Below are 18002 nucleotides of genomic sequence, written 5' to 3' on the forward strand. Positions count from 1 at the left end.
CATTTTCCCTTTGTACCAGTATTTAAAAATGAAACCTATATCCATATCCTTATGTCCACACAGTAAACTTTTAGCACACAGTGATGACTAAAATCATCGAATAATTTTTCAAGTACTATTTCTAACCTGAGTGAGTTTGTCTAGCTCCCCTAGCCAGGCTCCAAACATTTTGTCCAGGTCCTGATCTTCCTTATCACTGTCTTCTTCAGCACCATGGTCAATTTCTTCATCTGATAGCTGCTCCATCTGAAATACAGATATTTGGGTAGAATGAAGAGTAACAGGCTGAACTTGAAAAATTATGCAGTATCTCTTGTGATATATATTGCAACTTTCTGGAGTTAAATCTTCAAAACTAGAGATCACATTACACAAGGAACTAGAAATCATTAATGGAGACAGGACTGACAAGTGAATAGGAATGAGCACTTAAGTCTCAAATTTTTAGGAAATTGTGAAAAAGCAAAATGTATCAGATTATGACCAGAATCACAAGTTAACAGTAATTCTAAAATTGCAGATCCCTCCCATTAATCAGAGGATTTTATGGTAGTACAGTTTTCTCCACTAACTGATCCTATAACACTCCAAACACCACAGAGAAACAATTTCAGAAGACTTCAATCCAGCAAGTTATTATCTCACTTATTCTGTAAAAATCTGTTTAGATGCAAATAAGTATGTATCCTGCAAAACTTTAGTCCAAAAATCACTTCAGAGAAAAGACAAAACAAAATATTTTATCTAGGTTAGTTTGTTGAATTAATTCCTCCTCCTATATTCTTTCTTATTTTCTCATTGGTTACTACAAGATTGAAGGAACCAGATTGAAATTTAAAAAACTTTAGAAAACTGGAATTGAAAACTTTAAATTCCTATACAAAGTTTCCTATATGTATGACTTTTCAAGTGTAATTTCATGAAAGAAGAGATATTTTCCTTCTCATTAATCATAGGATATCTGACATGGAACCTACACATTGTTTTGAGGAGGCAAAAAAGATTACACAAAACAAAGATCAATTACTGACCAGATACTTAAAGTTCTTAAAGTAATATTAATCTGATTATTATATTTCAATATAAAGGCTCTGAAAAATCTTTTAAATTTTCAGTACAGTTAACATACAGTGTTATATTTGTTTCAGGTGTACAACAGAGTGATTCAACAATTCCATATATTACCCAGTGTTCATCACAAGTACACTCCTTAATCTCCATTACCCATTTCACCCATCTCCCCATTCTGGTAACTATCATTTTTGTTCTCTACAGTTAAGAGTCTGTTTCTTGGCTTGGCTCTCTCTCAGACATCTTTAGTAAAGATTACCTTTGCTTAAACCAACATATTCCAAATTAATTTGACCCCAAGTCCTTTACCTTCAACTTGGAGTAATACCTACTAACTTTCCCAGGGACACAATGAATATCATCATTTTATATTCCATACTCTTGACTCACATTTCTGAAACACTAATTTTGTTCCAGTGGATCTAGGCAATATTTGGAATACTGCCTGTCAGTTGGTTTAAACAATTCCTCAGAGATTAAAGATATCCTAATCTCAAATAAGAATTTGTACACATATTGTACTTCCAAAGCAACAATCAACAAAATTGTGATCCTTAAAATGTGGTTGTATGCTATGTGAGGAATTTCATTGTCTAATGAAGTATCATGAAACTAAATTTTAAACCTTATTTTACTAGATAAAATTTTGCAGAGTCAAATAATGCTGCAAAATCAAATTGAACTTAGTTCTAAGGATGTGGAAAATCAGATCATATCCCATTTAATCACTTAAGGAAAATAATTTTCTTAAGCTTAATACTACAAAGGATCATAGCTTAGCAATATCTCTAATGTAAACTGATAACTCTCATTTCTTAATTTCACTACCTTAAACATGTATAAATCAGGACACTCTTTTTTTTCTTAAGTTTATTTATTTTGAAAGAGAGAGAGAGAGAGCAAGAGCGAGAGAGAATTCCAAGTAGGCTCTGCATTGTCAGCACAGAGAAACGAGGTGGGGCTTGAACTCATGATCCATGAGATCAAGACCTGAGCAGAGATCAAGAGTCAGATGCTTAAAGGACTGAGCCACCCTGGCGCCCTGCCCCCCGACCAGGGCTTTCTGTCTTGACAAATGGAAAATACATCCACTAATTCCCCAATTCATACATTTGAGTCTTAAAGAAATTTGGTTTTTATAATTCACTTGTGTTAATAGTTCAAGGATTTTTATTCATTAATGAATTACAGATCTATCTCAACAGAAAACTGATATCATACTTAATCACTAAATATACCCAGAAAGACATAAAATGTTTGTACAAAGAGAAACCTGATGAGGTAATTTAATTACTCAAATAACAGTTGCTAGCTTAAGAACATCTAGGGGTAGTAATACCCAGTCTTCATAATGAAGACCAAAAAGCAACAAAACTGGAATTTAAAAGTCAACTTCCTCTTCCTTCCTAATCTTAAAATTAAATACACTGGAATAACCCAGAAGCTAAAATATTCTAGCAGGAATTCTGCTTTGAGATAATGATTATGCCTGCACTTCCCTTCTGAGCACACACTGTAATTGCCCATAAGGAAAATGCTATACTGGAAAAAAATAGGAATATAATTTTGCATATAATTTTGTAGAGCATATGTGAAATAGTTCAAAATGAATATAAGTATTTTAAATTATCACAGAACTAAACAGAACTATAGCCTCCACATCAAAGACTAGTGTGTTAATTTTGAGTTTTTTCCTACTACTCAAACTCAATAATTATTCAGATTTATTAAATCTCTTTAAATATTTTCATTGATAGTTTTACCTGGATTACTACAGATTAAAGTAGAGGAAAATATGGCTAGGGAGCAATATGGAAATTATGAAGCAACTATTTGACTTTTACTATTTATGTAACTTTTGCCAATTTTTTCCATTCTTGAATTTCTGTCACTACATGGGTTATTCTATAAAAATTAACTTAAGACACTTATCCAGAGACTTTTCCAAAAATTTAGGTCCTAAAATATTTCTTAACATATCTACACCCTAAAATACCATTCTCCATTCTCTAGAAGCTGAAGTTGATCTTTATTCTCCTACACCCAGAAATGGCATCATTTCTAATTATTACACACACCAAATAGCAACCCCCCCCCAAAGTTGTCTTGGCTGTACTGTTAAAGTCAGCAAATCTGGTACAGAAATTCATTCCTTATTACATATTGATACCTGTCTCCAATTAGATCGCAATTCTAAATCTGAATTTTCCCAACATAATGCCCCTACTGGAAATAACATCAGAAAATGCAAATAAAATAATACAACAGTCAACTGTCCCTCCAAAGACGAAAAAATTAAGGAAAAGAAAATAGAACTTATGACTCTTATTTTTAAATTATAATGCATACTAGAATACTATTAAATTATCCTATGACTATTAGATTAGGTACTTTGGGGGTGAGGGGAATATTCACTTTAATTCCCTGCTCCATTACATCTGAGGGAAATTATGTTCTGAAAAAATAAATGTACCCTAACACAAACGAAAAGGTTTATTCCCCAAAGGGCAGACTTGCTGAATATAAAATAAAATCCATAGTCACTGGCAGATCAAGAAAACCCTGAGTAATCCTGGACTTCAGGGACCTCTGTGACCTCTCTTCCCACTCTACCCTCCAACCACACAGTCCTGCCTGCTATTCCTTGGAGCAGAAAGTGGGGGGAGGGTGTAGATTCTGTTTTGAAGATAGATGAGAGATGTCTAGTAAATACCCAACTGGAAAAAGTGAGGAAGGGTTAGGAGTCAGGTAATGAGAAGGTTTGGTTGCCTGATTATTTCAAAATCATACGTTTATTAGAGAATAATCACAGATTGCAGGTAATAATGAATGAACTAATATTTTAAGCTAACTTACATTTATTTTTTTCATGTAGTAAAAACAAAAATAATGGGGGAATGATCCACTGTTGCTTATATGCAGGTTGGGTTTCATTTTACAGATAACAGTCAATAATTGTGCTTCAATTATTACAGGTTAAAACTTACATATAGCAAGCTCTACTACACACAACAAAACAATTCATTTAGTATTCCTTAGTAAGAAACAATATTATTTCCACTAAATTTTCTATGAAGTTAATTATTTAAACATATTTTCCCTATTAGATTTCCTCTTGGGAGATATTTTGGTTTACTATTCAATTTTCTCACTGTGAGATAGAATGGTGATCTTTATCAAGAAGGCTGGGCTTAGAGTAGGATTTAAGAATTTGAATAAATATATTCCAGGTAGGACAAATTATAAAGAGCAAAGGAGAAAGCCTGTGTTTATAAAACTGTCATGACACTGACTCAAATAAAACAAGAGTTTGAAAAAGTGAGTTTTAAGAGGACTAAGGTCATATATATGACTTTGAAAGCCAAGTCTATTTTTCCCCCAGAAGGCAACCATATTTTCAAACACAGAAGCAAAGGGGTAGGGGGAGAAATGGTATTTTACTCAGAAATGGTATTTTAACTGTGTAAAAGTTATTAGGAAGGGGCTAATATTTAGAGGACTACTGTGAATATTATGTAGAGATAATTACACAAATGGAAATTGAAGTCCAAGTCATATGTTTAGAGAGTGGCAAGAAAAATACATGGTATTAAACAAAGGTGCCTTACTTATTACTGAAACTTTTGTCCCTTTAACAATTCAAAAATAATTGTTTTTTTGTTAAAAAAAATATATATACATACATATATATATATACATACATACATATGTATGTATATATGTACTTAAAACCACATGAAAACTCCCAGAATGCAGCAGTACAAAGCTGCCACTACAGCATTTCTCCAGGTCTAACATGCTCAATGTTCCAAAGAGGCAAGAGAAGCTTTGATTTAATTTAATGTTTGCTGTACACCTGCTGTGTGCTAGACACTGGGGGAAGAGAGATGGACATGATAGCCTTTGTCTTTAAGGAATGTATAATCTAGTAGGGGGCAGACAAGGAAACCAACAATGATAAAACACTGTGTTAAGTACTACAACAGGGGTATGTTATGTGACCATAGTTTAATTTAGTTTGAGGAGACTGCAAAGGAATGACGCTTCAGTCCAGACCTGAAGAATGAATGTGCAAGGCAGAGAAGGGGAAGAGTGTTTTAGACAGAGGGACCACGATGTGCAAGGGCATAAAGCTGTGACAAAGTAAGACACGTTGAGAATTCTAAGTGACTTAACATTTTTGGAGCATAAGATATGTGGTGTAGACCCATGGAAAATGGGGCTGGAAAGGAATTATCGGCAAAATTATAAGCCATACCAGAGTTTGGACTTGATGCTGATTGGCAATCTATTTCCAGTTGTGGTCTCCTGATGACCTACATTAAAATTATCTGGGGTGCTTCTTTTAAAGTCCGTTTTAAGATGGTCTGTCTAATGTCTACTGAATACTAATTTCCAGGGTCCTAAGACATTTTTAACAAGTCATCCCACATATTCTTTATGCCTACTAAAGTCTGACAACTGCACAGTGTGTTGTGTTATAATTATAACTGGGTGGATTTGCAAGACAAAAGTGATGCAGTTTCACACAATCACAATTTGGTTATAGGCAGAGCAACCTGGAATGAGTATTCTCAAAGCCCATAAATAATTTAGGCAATGAGAAGATCCCTTAATTAACATATCTCAATTACTCCTCCATTATACCACAGTTCCAAGCTTCTTCTGAGTTATTCATTGAGATAAAATTTTCATTTTTTATGACCAGTTATATTTCAGTAGCTCTATCACAAAAACAGTTTTTGAAAAACCTCCTATGCTGCTCTAATCTGATAAATAATTCCAAAGAAAAACAGGCACTAGATAAGCGAGGCTGTAAAAACTTCCAGGTTCAAGGAGTGCCCCCAACTGTGCAAGATACAACTCCTGCAAAATAAAAGCAGGAGGAAGGAAACTTAAATCAGACAAAAGAAACAATAAGAAAAAAACTCTGTTAAAATTAGCAAGGCACAAAAAGAGGAAGAAGACTCATCAAAAGCAGGAGAGAGGAAGCCACAGCAGAGAAGGAAGAGGAGAGAAACAGGACACAACATAATGTACATCAAGTGAGAACTGTGGGGAATGGAGGGCCATTAACTCCTCATGTAACTAGGGCATCCAGAGGTGTGCTTGATTCACTGCTTTCTTGATCTACAACTCCTCAACGTAGAATCTTTAGTTCTGCTGTGAACTAAATGTTACCATTTGTAAACTGCCCAAATGGAAATTGGGAATTTAACAAACTAACTGAATTTACACAAGCTCTTCATAGAATCAAGACATTAAATACCATGTTGTATGTACAGCAACTTTTCCCTCTGGTTTTATCTTTTAATTTTGTACGGTCTTTTTTCCTTTTTTTAAGATACTGCTAAAAATTTTTATTTTTTTTAATGTTTATTTATTTTTGAGAGAGAGAGACAGAGTGCACGTGGGGAAGGGGCAGACAGAGAGGGAGACACAATCTGAAGCAGGCTACAGGCTCTGAGCTGTCAGCACAGAGCCCGACATGGGACTCAAACTCATGGACCGCAAGATCATGACCTGAGCCAAAGTTGGACACTTAACCTACTAAGCAACCCAGGCACCCCAAAAGTTTTATTTTTTAAGTTATCAAGCGTGTAAATTTTTTTTTTTTAAAGTTTATTTATTTGAGAGTAGGGGAGGGGCAGAGAGCAAGAATCCCAAACAGTCTCCGGACCCTCAGCACAGAGCCTGATACAGGGCTGGAACCTGCAAACCATGAGATCATGACCTGAGCTGAAGTTGGACACTTAACTGACTGAGCCACCCAGGTGCCCCTCCTGGTGAATTCTTGCACTGTTCTGGTCAGTAAATTATTCACAACCCAAAAATCTCATAAATGTTTATGTACATTTTTAGTTTTATTTTATCATTCATTCTTTTCTGTAGTTATCACATTTAACATAGGTAGCTTAGTTTGGCATGAGAATAAGAACCTTAATTGATTACTCCCAAAATTTCATTTTTCTTTTATTTATATATTTATGTTCCATATACATACTATGTTTTTTCCTGAGGATTCTTTTCCATTATGAGCCTATTCTTATATAAACATCACTTTATACTTTATTAATTTATAAAGCAGATGAGTTTTTTCAAAAACTCAAAAGTTGCTTTTTATAAATCAATCACTGAAGTTTTCTCTGTTAGGGTTAGTGGCCTTCAACAGAAATGGCCCAAATTTTACCTAAGGTCCAATACTTCAAATACTTTGCCTACAAACAGCATTATGTCAAGTACTATGCAAGATACAAAGAAAGCAAAAAATACATTCCACTATTTCAAAGAACATTAATCCTAACCATGGGAGAGATGGTAAATACTGAAGTATCTTGATTAAAAAATTCTCTAAAAACGAAGTTCCTATTGTAGGCCTGTGCATGAATCAAATCTAAAGGAAGTTATGGTCTCCTAAGTGTTGAAAGGGATCAAGAAAGAAGCGAGGTACTTGTTATTCGAAGGCTTCATGGGAGCAACCTGAGAAAATTGGCCACCAGGAAACTTGCATGACACCTTGTCCTATGAGAGTGAGCTGACATCTGGATCTAAGTTTTGTAGTTTCCCATGGAACTAAACCTCCCAAATCAGTAAGAGAGGTGTATTACTCTTGGTTGGCCAAGATGAATCCTTCCTTACCCAGGAGACAGAACCACTAAGGGAGGTGATTCACCCCTTATGCCTTCTCCTTTATTTATGTCTCAGTTTTTGACAACCCAAGATGTAACTAACACATCCTCTTCATTATCATGTACATTAACTCTAAGGTAACTAAAGATAATAAAAAGAAAAAAAAACAGCATGAAACAAACAAGAAATTTTTTTAATAGTTGATAGCGATTATAATGTTTAAGAAAACTATAAATCAAATCAAAGGCAATATGCTAATTTAATGTTTTATTTATAAAGCACTTAAATGCACCCCTGGTAAAGGAATTCCTTTCACAAGATAATGAACCATATTCATTTCTTTATTTACATTGTATTTGTCATAATATTGGATACCATTAATATACTAAACTCTAAACAGGAATACCTTATCTGAAGCGATAAAAAAAATCTTAGTTCAATGGTCTCAAAGAAACCCCTAACATTCCTAATAAATAAGAAGTTCTAATGATCAATCTTATAATTACTAATTATATAGTACACCATAAACCATAATCTGAAATAACAGAATAAAAGCCCAATAAAACCAAAAAACAAGAACAAATAATAGTAATATTCTTTTGTTTATATTCCAGTTTTTGAAGTTCAAGAATTGTTGAGAGAATAAATGTCTGTTGCTTTGAGGCACCCAGTGTGTGATGAGTTGTTACAGCAGCCTTAGGAGACACATACAGTCACTATACATATCAGTAGAAATGGGGCTTACATGACTGCTGACAGAGATGTTCATGTTGCTTATTCTGCTCCATACCTGGGACTGTCCCTGCTACATACCAGTTATTTCTGGAGACAGCTGATATTGTGCATACACTCTCCGACTTCAACGAGAGGGAGAGTGCTAGACAGTTTAGAAGCCATTTGGACAGGATGAATCATCACTATGTTTGAACTCAAGGTTTCAAACAGACAGGTAAATATGGAATAGATAGAAATAAAGATAGACATATGTTTATGTGTGTTTGTAGGTATGTCCACACAAAGGGCCTAATAGCAATAACATCCCAGTAGTAATTAGCATACTTAGCATCCAGTTTTTGGTTTCTAAATACACACTCTACCCAAAAAGTAACCAGGGGCCCTTGGATTAATGAGTCAAGAGTTGGGGCTGGAGGAAAAAACAAACAAACAAGATGAGAACCTAGAATATCTTCTGTGCCAGAAAGTGCTCAATAAAGATAGGGACATGTCTGTCATAAGGGCATAGAGGCCAGCCGGAAGGAGGTCCCTGGAGCCTAATATGGGACAATTTAAGCATTAAAATCAATTATGACAGGAAGAAGCTACATAGCCCATTAAATAAGAATCCATGAATCCATTCTGATATAAACAAACATATGGGAAAGAAAGCTCTTCTTCATAGAATGCCAATGAATTAATGTAGATGAAATGACAGATCACCATTTGTAACCATTGTAGTAACAACTGATTCAGGTAAGAATGATCACCAGATAACAACTGATTCAGGTAAGAATGATCAACAGGTGAAGATGTGAGAAGACTATTTACAAATTGTCAAAACTATCTCCCCACAAATTGCCTTAACCAAGTGATAAAAGTTAGCATCACTAATATTGAGGCAAATTAATATCATATACTTTCTCAGAAATAACACACTGAGAAGATATATTACCATTTTGTGGTGTTCCTGACAAAATGCATTACCCGAATCAAATCGTAAGACATTTTACAAAATAACTGACCTAAAGCTGAAAAAATGTGAAGGTCAAGAACACAAAGAAAGCCTGAGGACACGTTCCAGATTAAAGGAAACCTAAAAAGACATGACAACTAAATGCAATGCTCAATCTTGGACGGGATCCCAGACCCTGAGAAAATACATAAATATAGGTATAAAGAACATTATTGGGACAATTGCTAAAATTTGACTACGGGCTGTGGATTAGATCACAATATTGTATCAATGTTACATTTCCTGATTTTGATAACACTACTGCAGTTATGTAAGAATATCTTTGCCCTTAGGAAACACGCTAAAGAATTTAGTCATAAATGTCTGCAACTTATTCTCAAATGGCTCAGAAAAAAAATGTATGTGTGTATGTATGTGTGTAAATATGTATAAAGGGAGAGAGGAATAATAATTAGGCAAAAAGTAAACTACAGTTGTTTGTATAAGTCTTCTTATAATAACTTTTCTGTAAGTTTCAAATTATATCAAAATAAATTTAGAAAGAGAGAGAAGAGGGGTGCCTGGGTGGCTCAGTCAGTTAAGTGTCTGACTTTGGCTCAGGTCATGATTTCATGGTTTGTGAGTTCGAGCCCTGCATCAGGCTCTGTGCTGACAGCTCAGAGCCTGGAGTCTGCTTAGGACTCTGTGTCTCCCTCTCTCTCTCTCTGCCCTTCCCCCACTCATTCTCTCTCTCCCTCTCTCTCTCCCTGAAAAATAAACACTAAAAAAAATTATAAAGAAAAGAGAGAGGAAGGGAGGGAGGGAGGGAGGGGAGATAAAGAAAAGTCTGCCCTCAGGAAATTGTAGTTCAGTTAGGAAAACACAGGATGTCAACTAATACATCATGTAAAATTCAGAAATAAACTTAAAGGAAAAAACCATATAAGCTGAAAAACATTTTTACCAAATAAAATAATGCAGCTTAAGGTCCCTGAAAAATAACTGTAAATTTCTCCAACACATGATTTTTATTACCGTATGCATGTGTTACCATTCCTAAACTGCATTTGCCTGGTTTACTCAGTTAACTTTTTTAGCTTATTTTGGTCATTATAAAATTAGTTTTACTTAATGCAAATAAAAGCTTACCACTTTAGAAAAATGCAAATAAAAGCTTACCACTTTAGAAAAATTTCTAAATAGAAAAATATCTATTTAGAAAAAATAGATAATTCTTTCACAGAAGCAAAGACTATCATTTCTAACCTTCGGATGAAAAATGAAGTAACTAGGGGTGCCTGGATGGCTCAGTCGATTAAGCATCTAACTCTTGATTTTGGCCCAGGTCATGATCTCACAGTTGTGAAATCAAACCCTGCATTGGGCTCTGCACTGACAGCACAGAACCTGCTTGGATTCTCTCTCTCCCTCTCTCTTCCTCTGCCCCTTCTCTGCCCATGCATGTACTCTCACTCAAAATGAATAAACTTAAGAAAAATTGGTTGGGGTGCCTGGGTGGCTCAGTCTGTTGGGCATCTGACTTTGGCTCAGGCCATGATCTCACAACTTGTGAGTTCGAGCCCCATGTAGGGCTCTGTGCTGATAGCTCGGAGCCTGGAGCCTGCTTCGGATTCTGTGTTTCCCTCTCTCTGTCTGCCCCTCCTCCACTCATGCTCTGTCTCTCTCTGTCTCAAAAATAAATAAACATTAAAAAAATTAAAAAAAAAATCGTTAATGTCATAGTATGTCAGGAATAAGTCAGAATGTGTTCTAAATCGAAGACTAACACACTTGACCCTTGAACAACACAGGTTGAACTGACCCCAGTTTTATGCAGATATTTAAGATAAATATGGTACAGTACTATAAATATACTTTTCTTCCTTGTGATTTTAATAACATTTTATTTTCTCTAGCTTACTTTATGGTAAGGATACAGTAAATAATACATATACAAAATATGTGTTAATAAAGTGTTTATATTGGTAATAAGGTTTCTAGTCAACAGTAGGCTATTAGTTTCAGGGGAGTCAAAAGCTATACTTGGATTTTTGACTGCATGGGGGTCAGCACCCCTAGTCCCCACACTGTTCAAGGGTCAACTGTATTTAATCAAATAATAAGGGTTAAGCTAAATACAGACTTCAAGATGGTTTTTTAAGTTGCTTTGATATTAAAAATGTTGTTACTAAATGTGAGAACAAAGGGAGTGAAACACTTGTATCCTGCATTATTCATCAATATATTCCGTGACCTCCTGCCTGACATCTAGAATAGTAAGTGCCAGAATTGACCAAATATCCCCTCTTCAACAAAGCTGTCTGCTTCATTTCATCTCCCTCATAAATGTAAAAATCCCAGGAAAGACATTTACAACACATTGCTGATAGAACATACATTCAATACAGTCCCCCATACAATCAGCCAATCCATCTAAATAAAAGTCACATCACTAAACTATAATTATCACAGAGCAATTCATCAGTGTCAGCACCAGGAGGCTCAACTATTTTTCTCAGCCTTTGCCCTCTTTCTTATTTTGATGACTACTATCTTGGTTCAGATCCATACTACACTGTCCTCACATTATTCTACCAACTTCCTAACTGACCTCTCTTTTTTAATCCATCACTGTCAGACTAATCTTCCTTAAAAACTTTTTTCATGCCATGATTCTGATCAAACACCCACAAGGGTTTCCCATGACATTCTGAATTAAGTAAAACTTCATCAAATGATTTCACACCCTCTCTGACATGGCCTCAACCGAAATTTTCAACCTTATTTTCTACCTTTCATACTCAGTATTCTCAAAAAACAAGCATGCTTTCTTAACATAGCCTGTGTTCATGTTTTCAACCTGACTGCAACCTCTCAATCTGTCAAAAAAAACAGGGGAGGAAAATACATTTCTTTCTCTCCCTAAAATCCCACTGAAGTGACAGTAAACAATTGCAAAAGGGAATAAACTCAAAGGCAATGAAGGCTAGAGATGGCAAAGGCATCCAAAGATCAGAGATTCTGGCAAATTTTTGGAAGACAAAAACAGGAAGATACAGAAAGATGAACCAGAGCAGGAGCCCTCAAAGCAGGCATTTTTCACTCAACATTTATTCAACAAATATATATGAGCACACAGTGTGTGCCAAACACTGTTCTAGAAGCTCAGGTTATAGTTATAAATGTGACAAACAAGGGATCTGTTAACAATAAACTTGGATTCTAGTTAAGGTAGAGAAATATTAAACAACAAAAACAAAAAAATAAGACCCATGACAAGTATGGTGATAATTAGGTTACAATTATAGGGAAAGTGATGGGAGTAGCTTCTCTAGATTGGATACACAGAAAAGGCCTAATTAGTGATATTTAAACTAAGATATGAATGACAAAAAGATGTCAGACATGCACAAATCAGAGAGAAGAACATTCCAGGTACAGCACACAAATTTGGTGCGTCAGGAAACAGAAAGAAAGAATAGTCTGATAGGAAGAGAGAGCCAGATCATTCAAGGATTTGTAAACCAAGAAACAGAAGTTTGGATTTTATTCTAAGAAAGCCCTCTGGAGGTCAATGACAAGTCATTCCTCACAAAAAGCTGCAGCAGAGGTGGGGACCATTTTTGGAGGTAGACGATAAAATGCGCAAAGGGTAGAGGTGGGAAAAAGGATGCTCAGGAGGACAAGAACCAGTATTCCCCACACTGGCAAACCTAGGGAAATTCTGGCACTTGCTTCTGGGTTAATGAAGCTAGAAAAAACAGCTCTCTCAAGGCTAGTAGCAAGCCTAGGTAACCAATATAAATGCCAGAAGCAACCAGATGTAAAACAATAGGGAGTGGGTGGTCCTGAGAACCAGAAGGCACAACCTCAGCTAAAAACATTCAAAGTTTGGGGTGCCTGGGTGGCGCAGTCGGTTAAGCGTCCGACTTCAGCCAGGTCACGATCTCGCGGTCTGTGAGTTCGAGCCCCATATCAGGCTCTGGGCTGATGGCTCAGAGCCTGGAGCCTGTTTCCGATTCTGTGTCTCCCTCTCTCTCTGCTCCTCCCCTGTTCATGCTCTGTCTCTCTCTGTCCCAAAAATAAATAAACATTGAAAAAAAAATTTTTTTAAATCATTCAAAGTTTTAAAAAGTTTATTCTAAGGGCACCTGAGTGGTTCAGTCATTAAGCGGCTGGCTCTTGATTCTGGCTCAGGTCATGACTTCACGGTTTGCGATATCGAGCCCCACATCAGGCTCTGTGCGCTGACAATGTGGAGCCTGCTTGGGATTCTCTCTCTGCTCCTCCCCTGCTTGCTCTCTCTCAAAATGAAAATAAACTTTAAAAAAAATAAAAAGTTTATTCTAGAATTTGATGAAGTTGTTTAACCTTGTAAAAACATTAAAACTCAATGAATTTTATACTTTAAAAAAGTTAGTTATATATGTGTATTATACCTCAATTTTTAAAACAAAAACTAAAAAAAATTTTAAGCACTGTGCTAAACAAAAAAGAGTTGGATGCTACTTTCTCTAAGACGCCCATAAACTTTGTACCTCTCTATGGCATTTACAGCAAATCAGCTTTATATTATGTGTACTTTGCCTTATCACCCTCCACACCCAACTAGGTTGCAGACTTCCGGAGAGAGATCATATGGTTCTCATTTGTCACCCCAGAGCCACTATCAAAGAAATATATTTTTTCTTCATCTGAATTTCAACTTTTTTCTGTTAAATATTTCTAATTTGATGGACTCCAAATAGAAGATGACATCTAATTTCAGGACTCAAAACTAAAGGTGCGCTCCTTTAAAAAAGAAAAAAAAAGTGGCTAATTTATCCAATTTTCTTTTTTTTTTTTATTTTTTAAAAATGTTTATTTATTTTTGAGACAGAGAGAGATAGAGCATGAACAGGGGAGGGTCAGAGAGAGGGAGACACAGAATCTGAAACAGGCTCCAGGCTCTGAGCTGTCAGCACAGAGCCTGACGCGGGGCTTGAACTCACGGACCGTGAGATCATGACCTGAGCCAAAGTTGGCCACTTAACCGACTGAGCCACCCAGGCGCCCCTATCCAATTTTCAATAAATACTAAGTTTAAGGAACCAACACATTTATTTTTTATGTTTATTTATCTATTTTGAGAGAGACAGTGCATGCAAGCGAGAGCAGGGGAGGGACAGACAGAAAGAAGAGAGAGAATCCCAAGCAGGTTCTGCACTATCAGCACAGAGCCTAAAACAGGGCTTGATCTCACAAATCATGAGGTCATGACCTCAGTGGAAATCAAGAGTCAGACACTTAACCAACTGAGTCACCCAGGTGTCCCGGAACCAACACTTAATTTAAAATTAATTTTGCTATCAACAGAAGAACGGTTTAAAAAAAAAAAAAAAACTGAAGAAAATTCTGCAATGCACTTTAGTTTTCACAAAATATTTTTATAGTATTTCTATAAGCCTGTTTCTAGGGATATGATTTGATTCAATAGCTATATTAATAATATGACTCTCCTGGGGCACCTGGGTGGCTTAGTAGGTTAAGTGTCCGACTCTTGATTTTGGCTCAGGACACGATCCCACAGGTTCGTGAGATCGAGCCCTGTGTCTGGTTCTGCACTGACAGTGCAGAGCCTGCTTAAGATTCTCTCTTTCTCTCAAAATAAATAAATAAAAATTTTTTTAAAAAATGACCCTCTTAACAAGTAACAAACGAGTAATAGTAAGGGTTCCTGCACATGACAGAAACCTAACTGAAATTAATTTTATAAACAAAGAATATAATCAAATTCAAAGTTTAAAGAAATTTGTCAGTACATTTATCACACTGTATCTCTTTTCTCAACTTCATCTCTATTTCTCTCCTTTCCAAGGTTTCATTCCAAAATTCTGTACTCCTATTCTGCAACCTGCTTTAAAATCTCCATTTCTTTCTTTTTTTTTCTTCCTCTTTATAAAGAGAGTGCACGCACACACACAAGTGGGAGAGAGGGGCAGAGGGAGAATCCTAAGCAGGTTCCATGCTCAGCATGGAGCCTGATGTGGGATTTGATCCCACAAACCTGGGATCATGACCTGAGCTAAAATTAAAGTTGGACAATCAGCCAACTGAGACACCCAGGCACCCCTGTATCTCCATTTCTTTAGATTCTCTCTTCTCATTCTGTCCCATCAATATTTTTCTCTCCATATCCCTGAAAGAAGCTACTCCCAATTCCTAAATTTCACAAATCACTAAAATAGATTTTTAGAATTAGCCAGAACACTGAATTCATACAACTGCTAAAATAGATTTTTAGAATTAGCCAGAACTCTAAATAAAAACTCAAGATTGGGGAGAAATCACTTTACTAGCAAATCCCACATATAGTAGTAGTTCTTCTTCCATCTTTGCATATCAGTATTTTATTCTGGCAGGAGTCACAAATCCAACCAGAGATGGCTCATTATTCCTGACATTAACCAGCCACAAATGGAAATGGGTAATATTTAATGGCCAAGAATTGCTTTGGGTGAAAAGATAGGGCAAATAGTTACTGAAATTTTCATTAAGAATTTGCAAAGGTGTCAAACAGCAAATGCTAAAACATCCTTTAAAATTTTTAACACAAATTCTGGTTAACAAGAAAACTCAAGTAGGTAAATATTTCATTTTTATGACCTAAGTCTGAATTAGTAAGGAGAAAACCTTCATTATCTTATACTAGTGAAAGGGTCTATTTAAAGAAAGTCTGCAAGATATTCCTAGCCTAAGTCATCTAAGACTAAATAAGGACTCAGGAGAGACTGGAAATTCTTATTCTGCCACTTAACTAACTACAACTTCAGGCTAAATCATTTAAATCCTTAGGTCTTATTTTCTTAATATGCAAAAGAAAAGATGGACTAGCAAATCCAAAAGTCTCACCCAATACCTCCCAACCAATTTTGGTTCTAATTTTTAAAATTTATTTACTTATTTTGAGAGAGAGACAGAGCCTGCATGCGTGGAGGAAGGGCAGAGAGAGAAGGATAGAGAAAATCCCAAGCAGGCTCCATGCCCAGCGCAGAACCCAATGCTGGGCTCAATCCCATGACCACGAGATCATGACCTGAGCCAAAATCAAGAGTCCAATGCTTAACTGACTAAGCTACTCTGGCACCCCTGAAGTTTTATTTTTTAATTACTGACTTTATACTCTAAATAGCCTTAGGAAACTCAGTGACTCCATCAAGTGTAATAACATTCATATTATAGCGATCTTACAAGAAGAAGAGAGAAAAGGGGGTAGAAAACTTATCAAAAAAGTAATGGCTGAAAACTTCCCTAACCTGGGGAAGGAAACAGATATTCAGATCCAGGAGGCCCAAGAACCCCCCCCCCCCTAAATTCAACCCAAGGACATTCACACCAAAACACACAGTAATTAAAATGGCAGAAAGTAGTGACAAAAAAACTTTAAAAGCAGCAAGAGAGGGGTGCCTGGCTGGCTCAGTCAGAAGAGCATGTGACTCTTGACCTCGGGGGTCATGAGTTTGAGCCCCACACTGACAGTAGAGACTAAATAAATAAATCAGTAAGTAAATAAATAAGAAAAAAAAAACTTTAAAAAAAGCAGCAAGAGAAAAGCAGACAATTACATAAAAGGGGAATCCCATAAGGCTATAAGCAGATTTTTCAGCAGAAACTTTGCAAGTCAGAAGGAAGTAGCATGATATATTCAAAGTGTTGAAAGGGAAAAAGCTGCAGCCAAGAATACTCTATCCAGCAAGACTACCATTCAGAATGGGAGAGATAAAGAGTTTTCCACACAAACAAAAACTAAAGGAGTTCACGACCACTAAACCACCCTACAAGAAATATTAAAAGGGATTCTTTGAGTATAAAGGAAAGACCGTAAGTGAAAGTATGAAAACAAAACAAAACAAAACACACAAAAGCAGTAAAAATAAGTATTTCTGTAAAAATCAGTCAAGGGATTCACAAAATAAAAGGATGTAAAGTATAACACCATATACCTAAAACATGAGGGGGAGAGGACTAAAGAATGGGTTCAAACTCAAGTGACCATCAACTTTATATGGACTACTATATCCATAAGATGTTATATATAAACCTAATGGTAACCACAAATTAAAAATCAGTGACAGATATGCAAAGAATAAAGAGAAGAGGATCAAAATGTATCACTAAAGAAAGCCAACATACCATGAAACAGAGCAAGAGAAGGATCATAGAAACTCTATAGAAACAACCACAAAACAAGTAGCAAATGGCAATAAAAATATATCTATAAGTAACTATCTTGAATGTAACTGGACTGAATGCTTCAATCAAAAGACATAGGGTGATAGAGTAGATAAAAAACAAGACCCAATTATATGCTGCCTATAAGAGACTCATTTTAGACCAAAAGACACATGCATTTTGAAAGTGAGAGGATGGGGAAACATTTATCAGGTAAATGGATGTCAAAAGAAAGCCAGAGTAGCAATACTTATATCAAACAAAACAGAATTTAAAACAAAGACTGTAACAAGAGTCAAAAAAGGACACTACATAAAATTAAAGGAGACAATCCATCAACAGCATATAACAACTGTAAATATTTATGCACCCAACATAGAAGCACACAAATACATAAAACAGTAAATAATAATTAACTCTA

At 35.8% G+C, this 18002-nt stretch overlaps 1 protein-coding gene across 9 annotated transcripts in view; it reads right to left on the reverse strand.

Moving 5' to 3' along the window:
• The window catches only part of RAPH1 (Ras association (RalGDS/AF-6) and pleckstrin homology domains 1), a 153861-nt gene that overhangs the window by 116563 nt on the left and 19296 nt on the right, over positions 1 to 18002 (reverse strand). For all 9 annotated transcript variants that reach the window (XM_053215610.1, XM_053215609.1, XM_053215605.1 and 6 more), the window contains exon 2: positions 127 to 246. In XM_053215610.1, coding sequence (XP_053071585.1) covers positions 127 to 246 — 120 coding nt within the window. The remainder of the gene's footprint in view (positions 1 to 126; positions 247 to 18002) is intronic.

The sequence above is a fragment of the Acinonyx jubatus genome, chromosome C1, assembly GCF_027475565.1.
Source record: "Acinonyx jubatus isolate Ajub_Pintada_27869175 chromosome C1, VMU_Ajub_asm_v1.0, whole genome shotgun sequence".
NCBI classification, from domain to species: Eukaryota; Metazoa; Chordata; class Mammalia; order Carnivora; family Felidae; genus Acinonyx; species Acinonyx jubatus.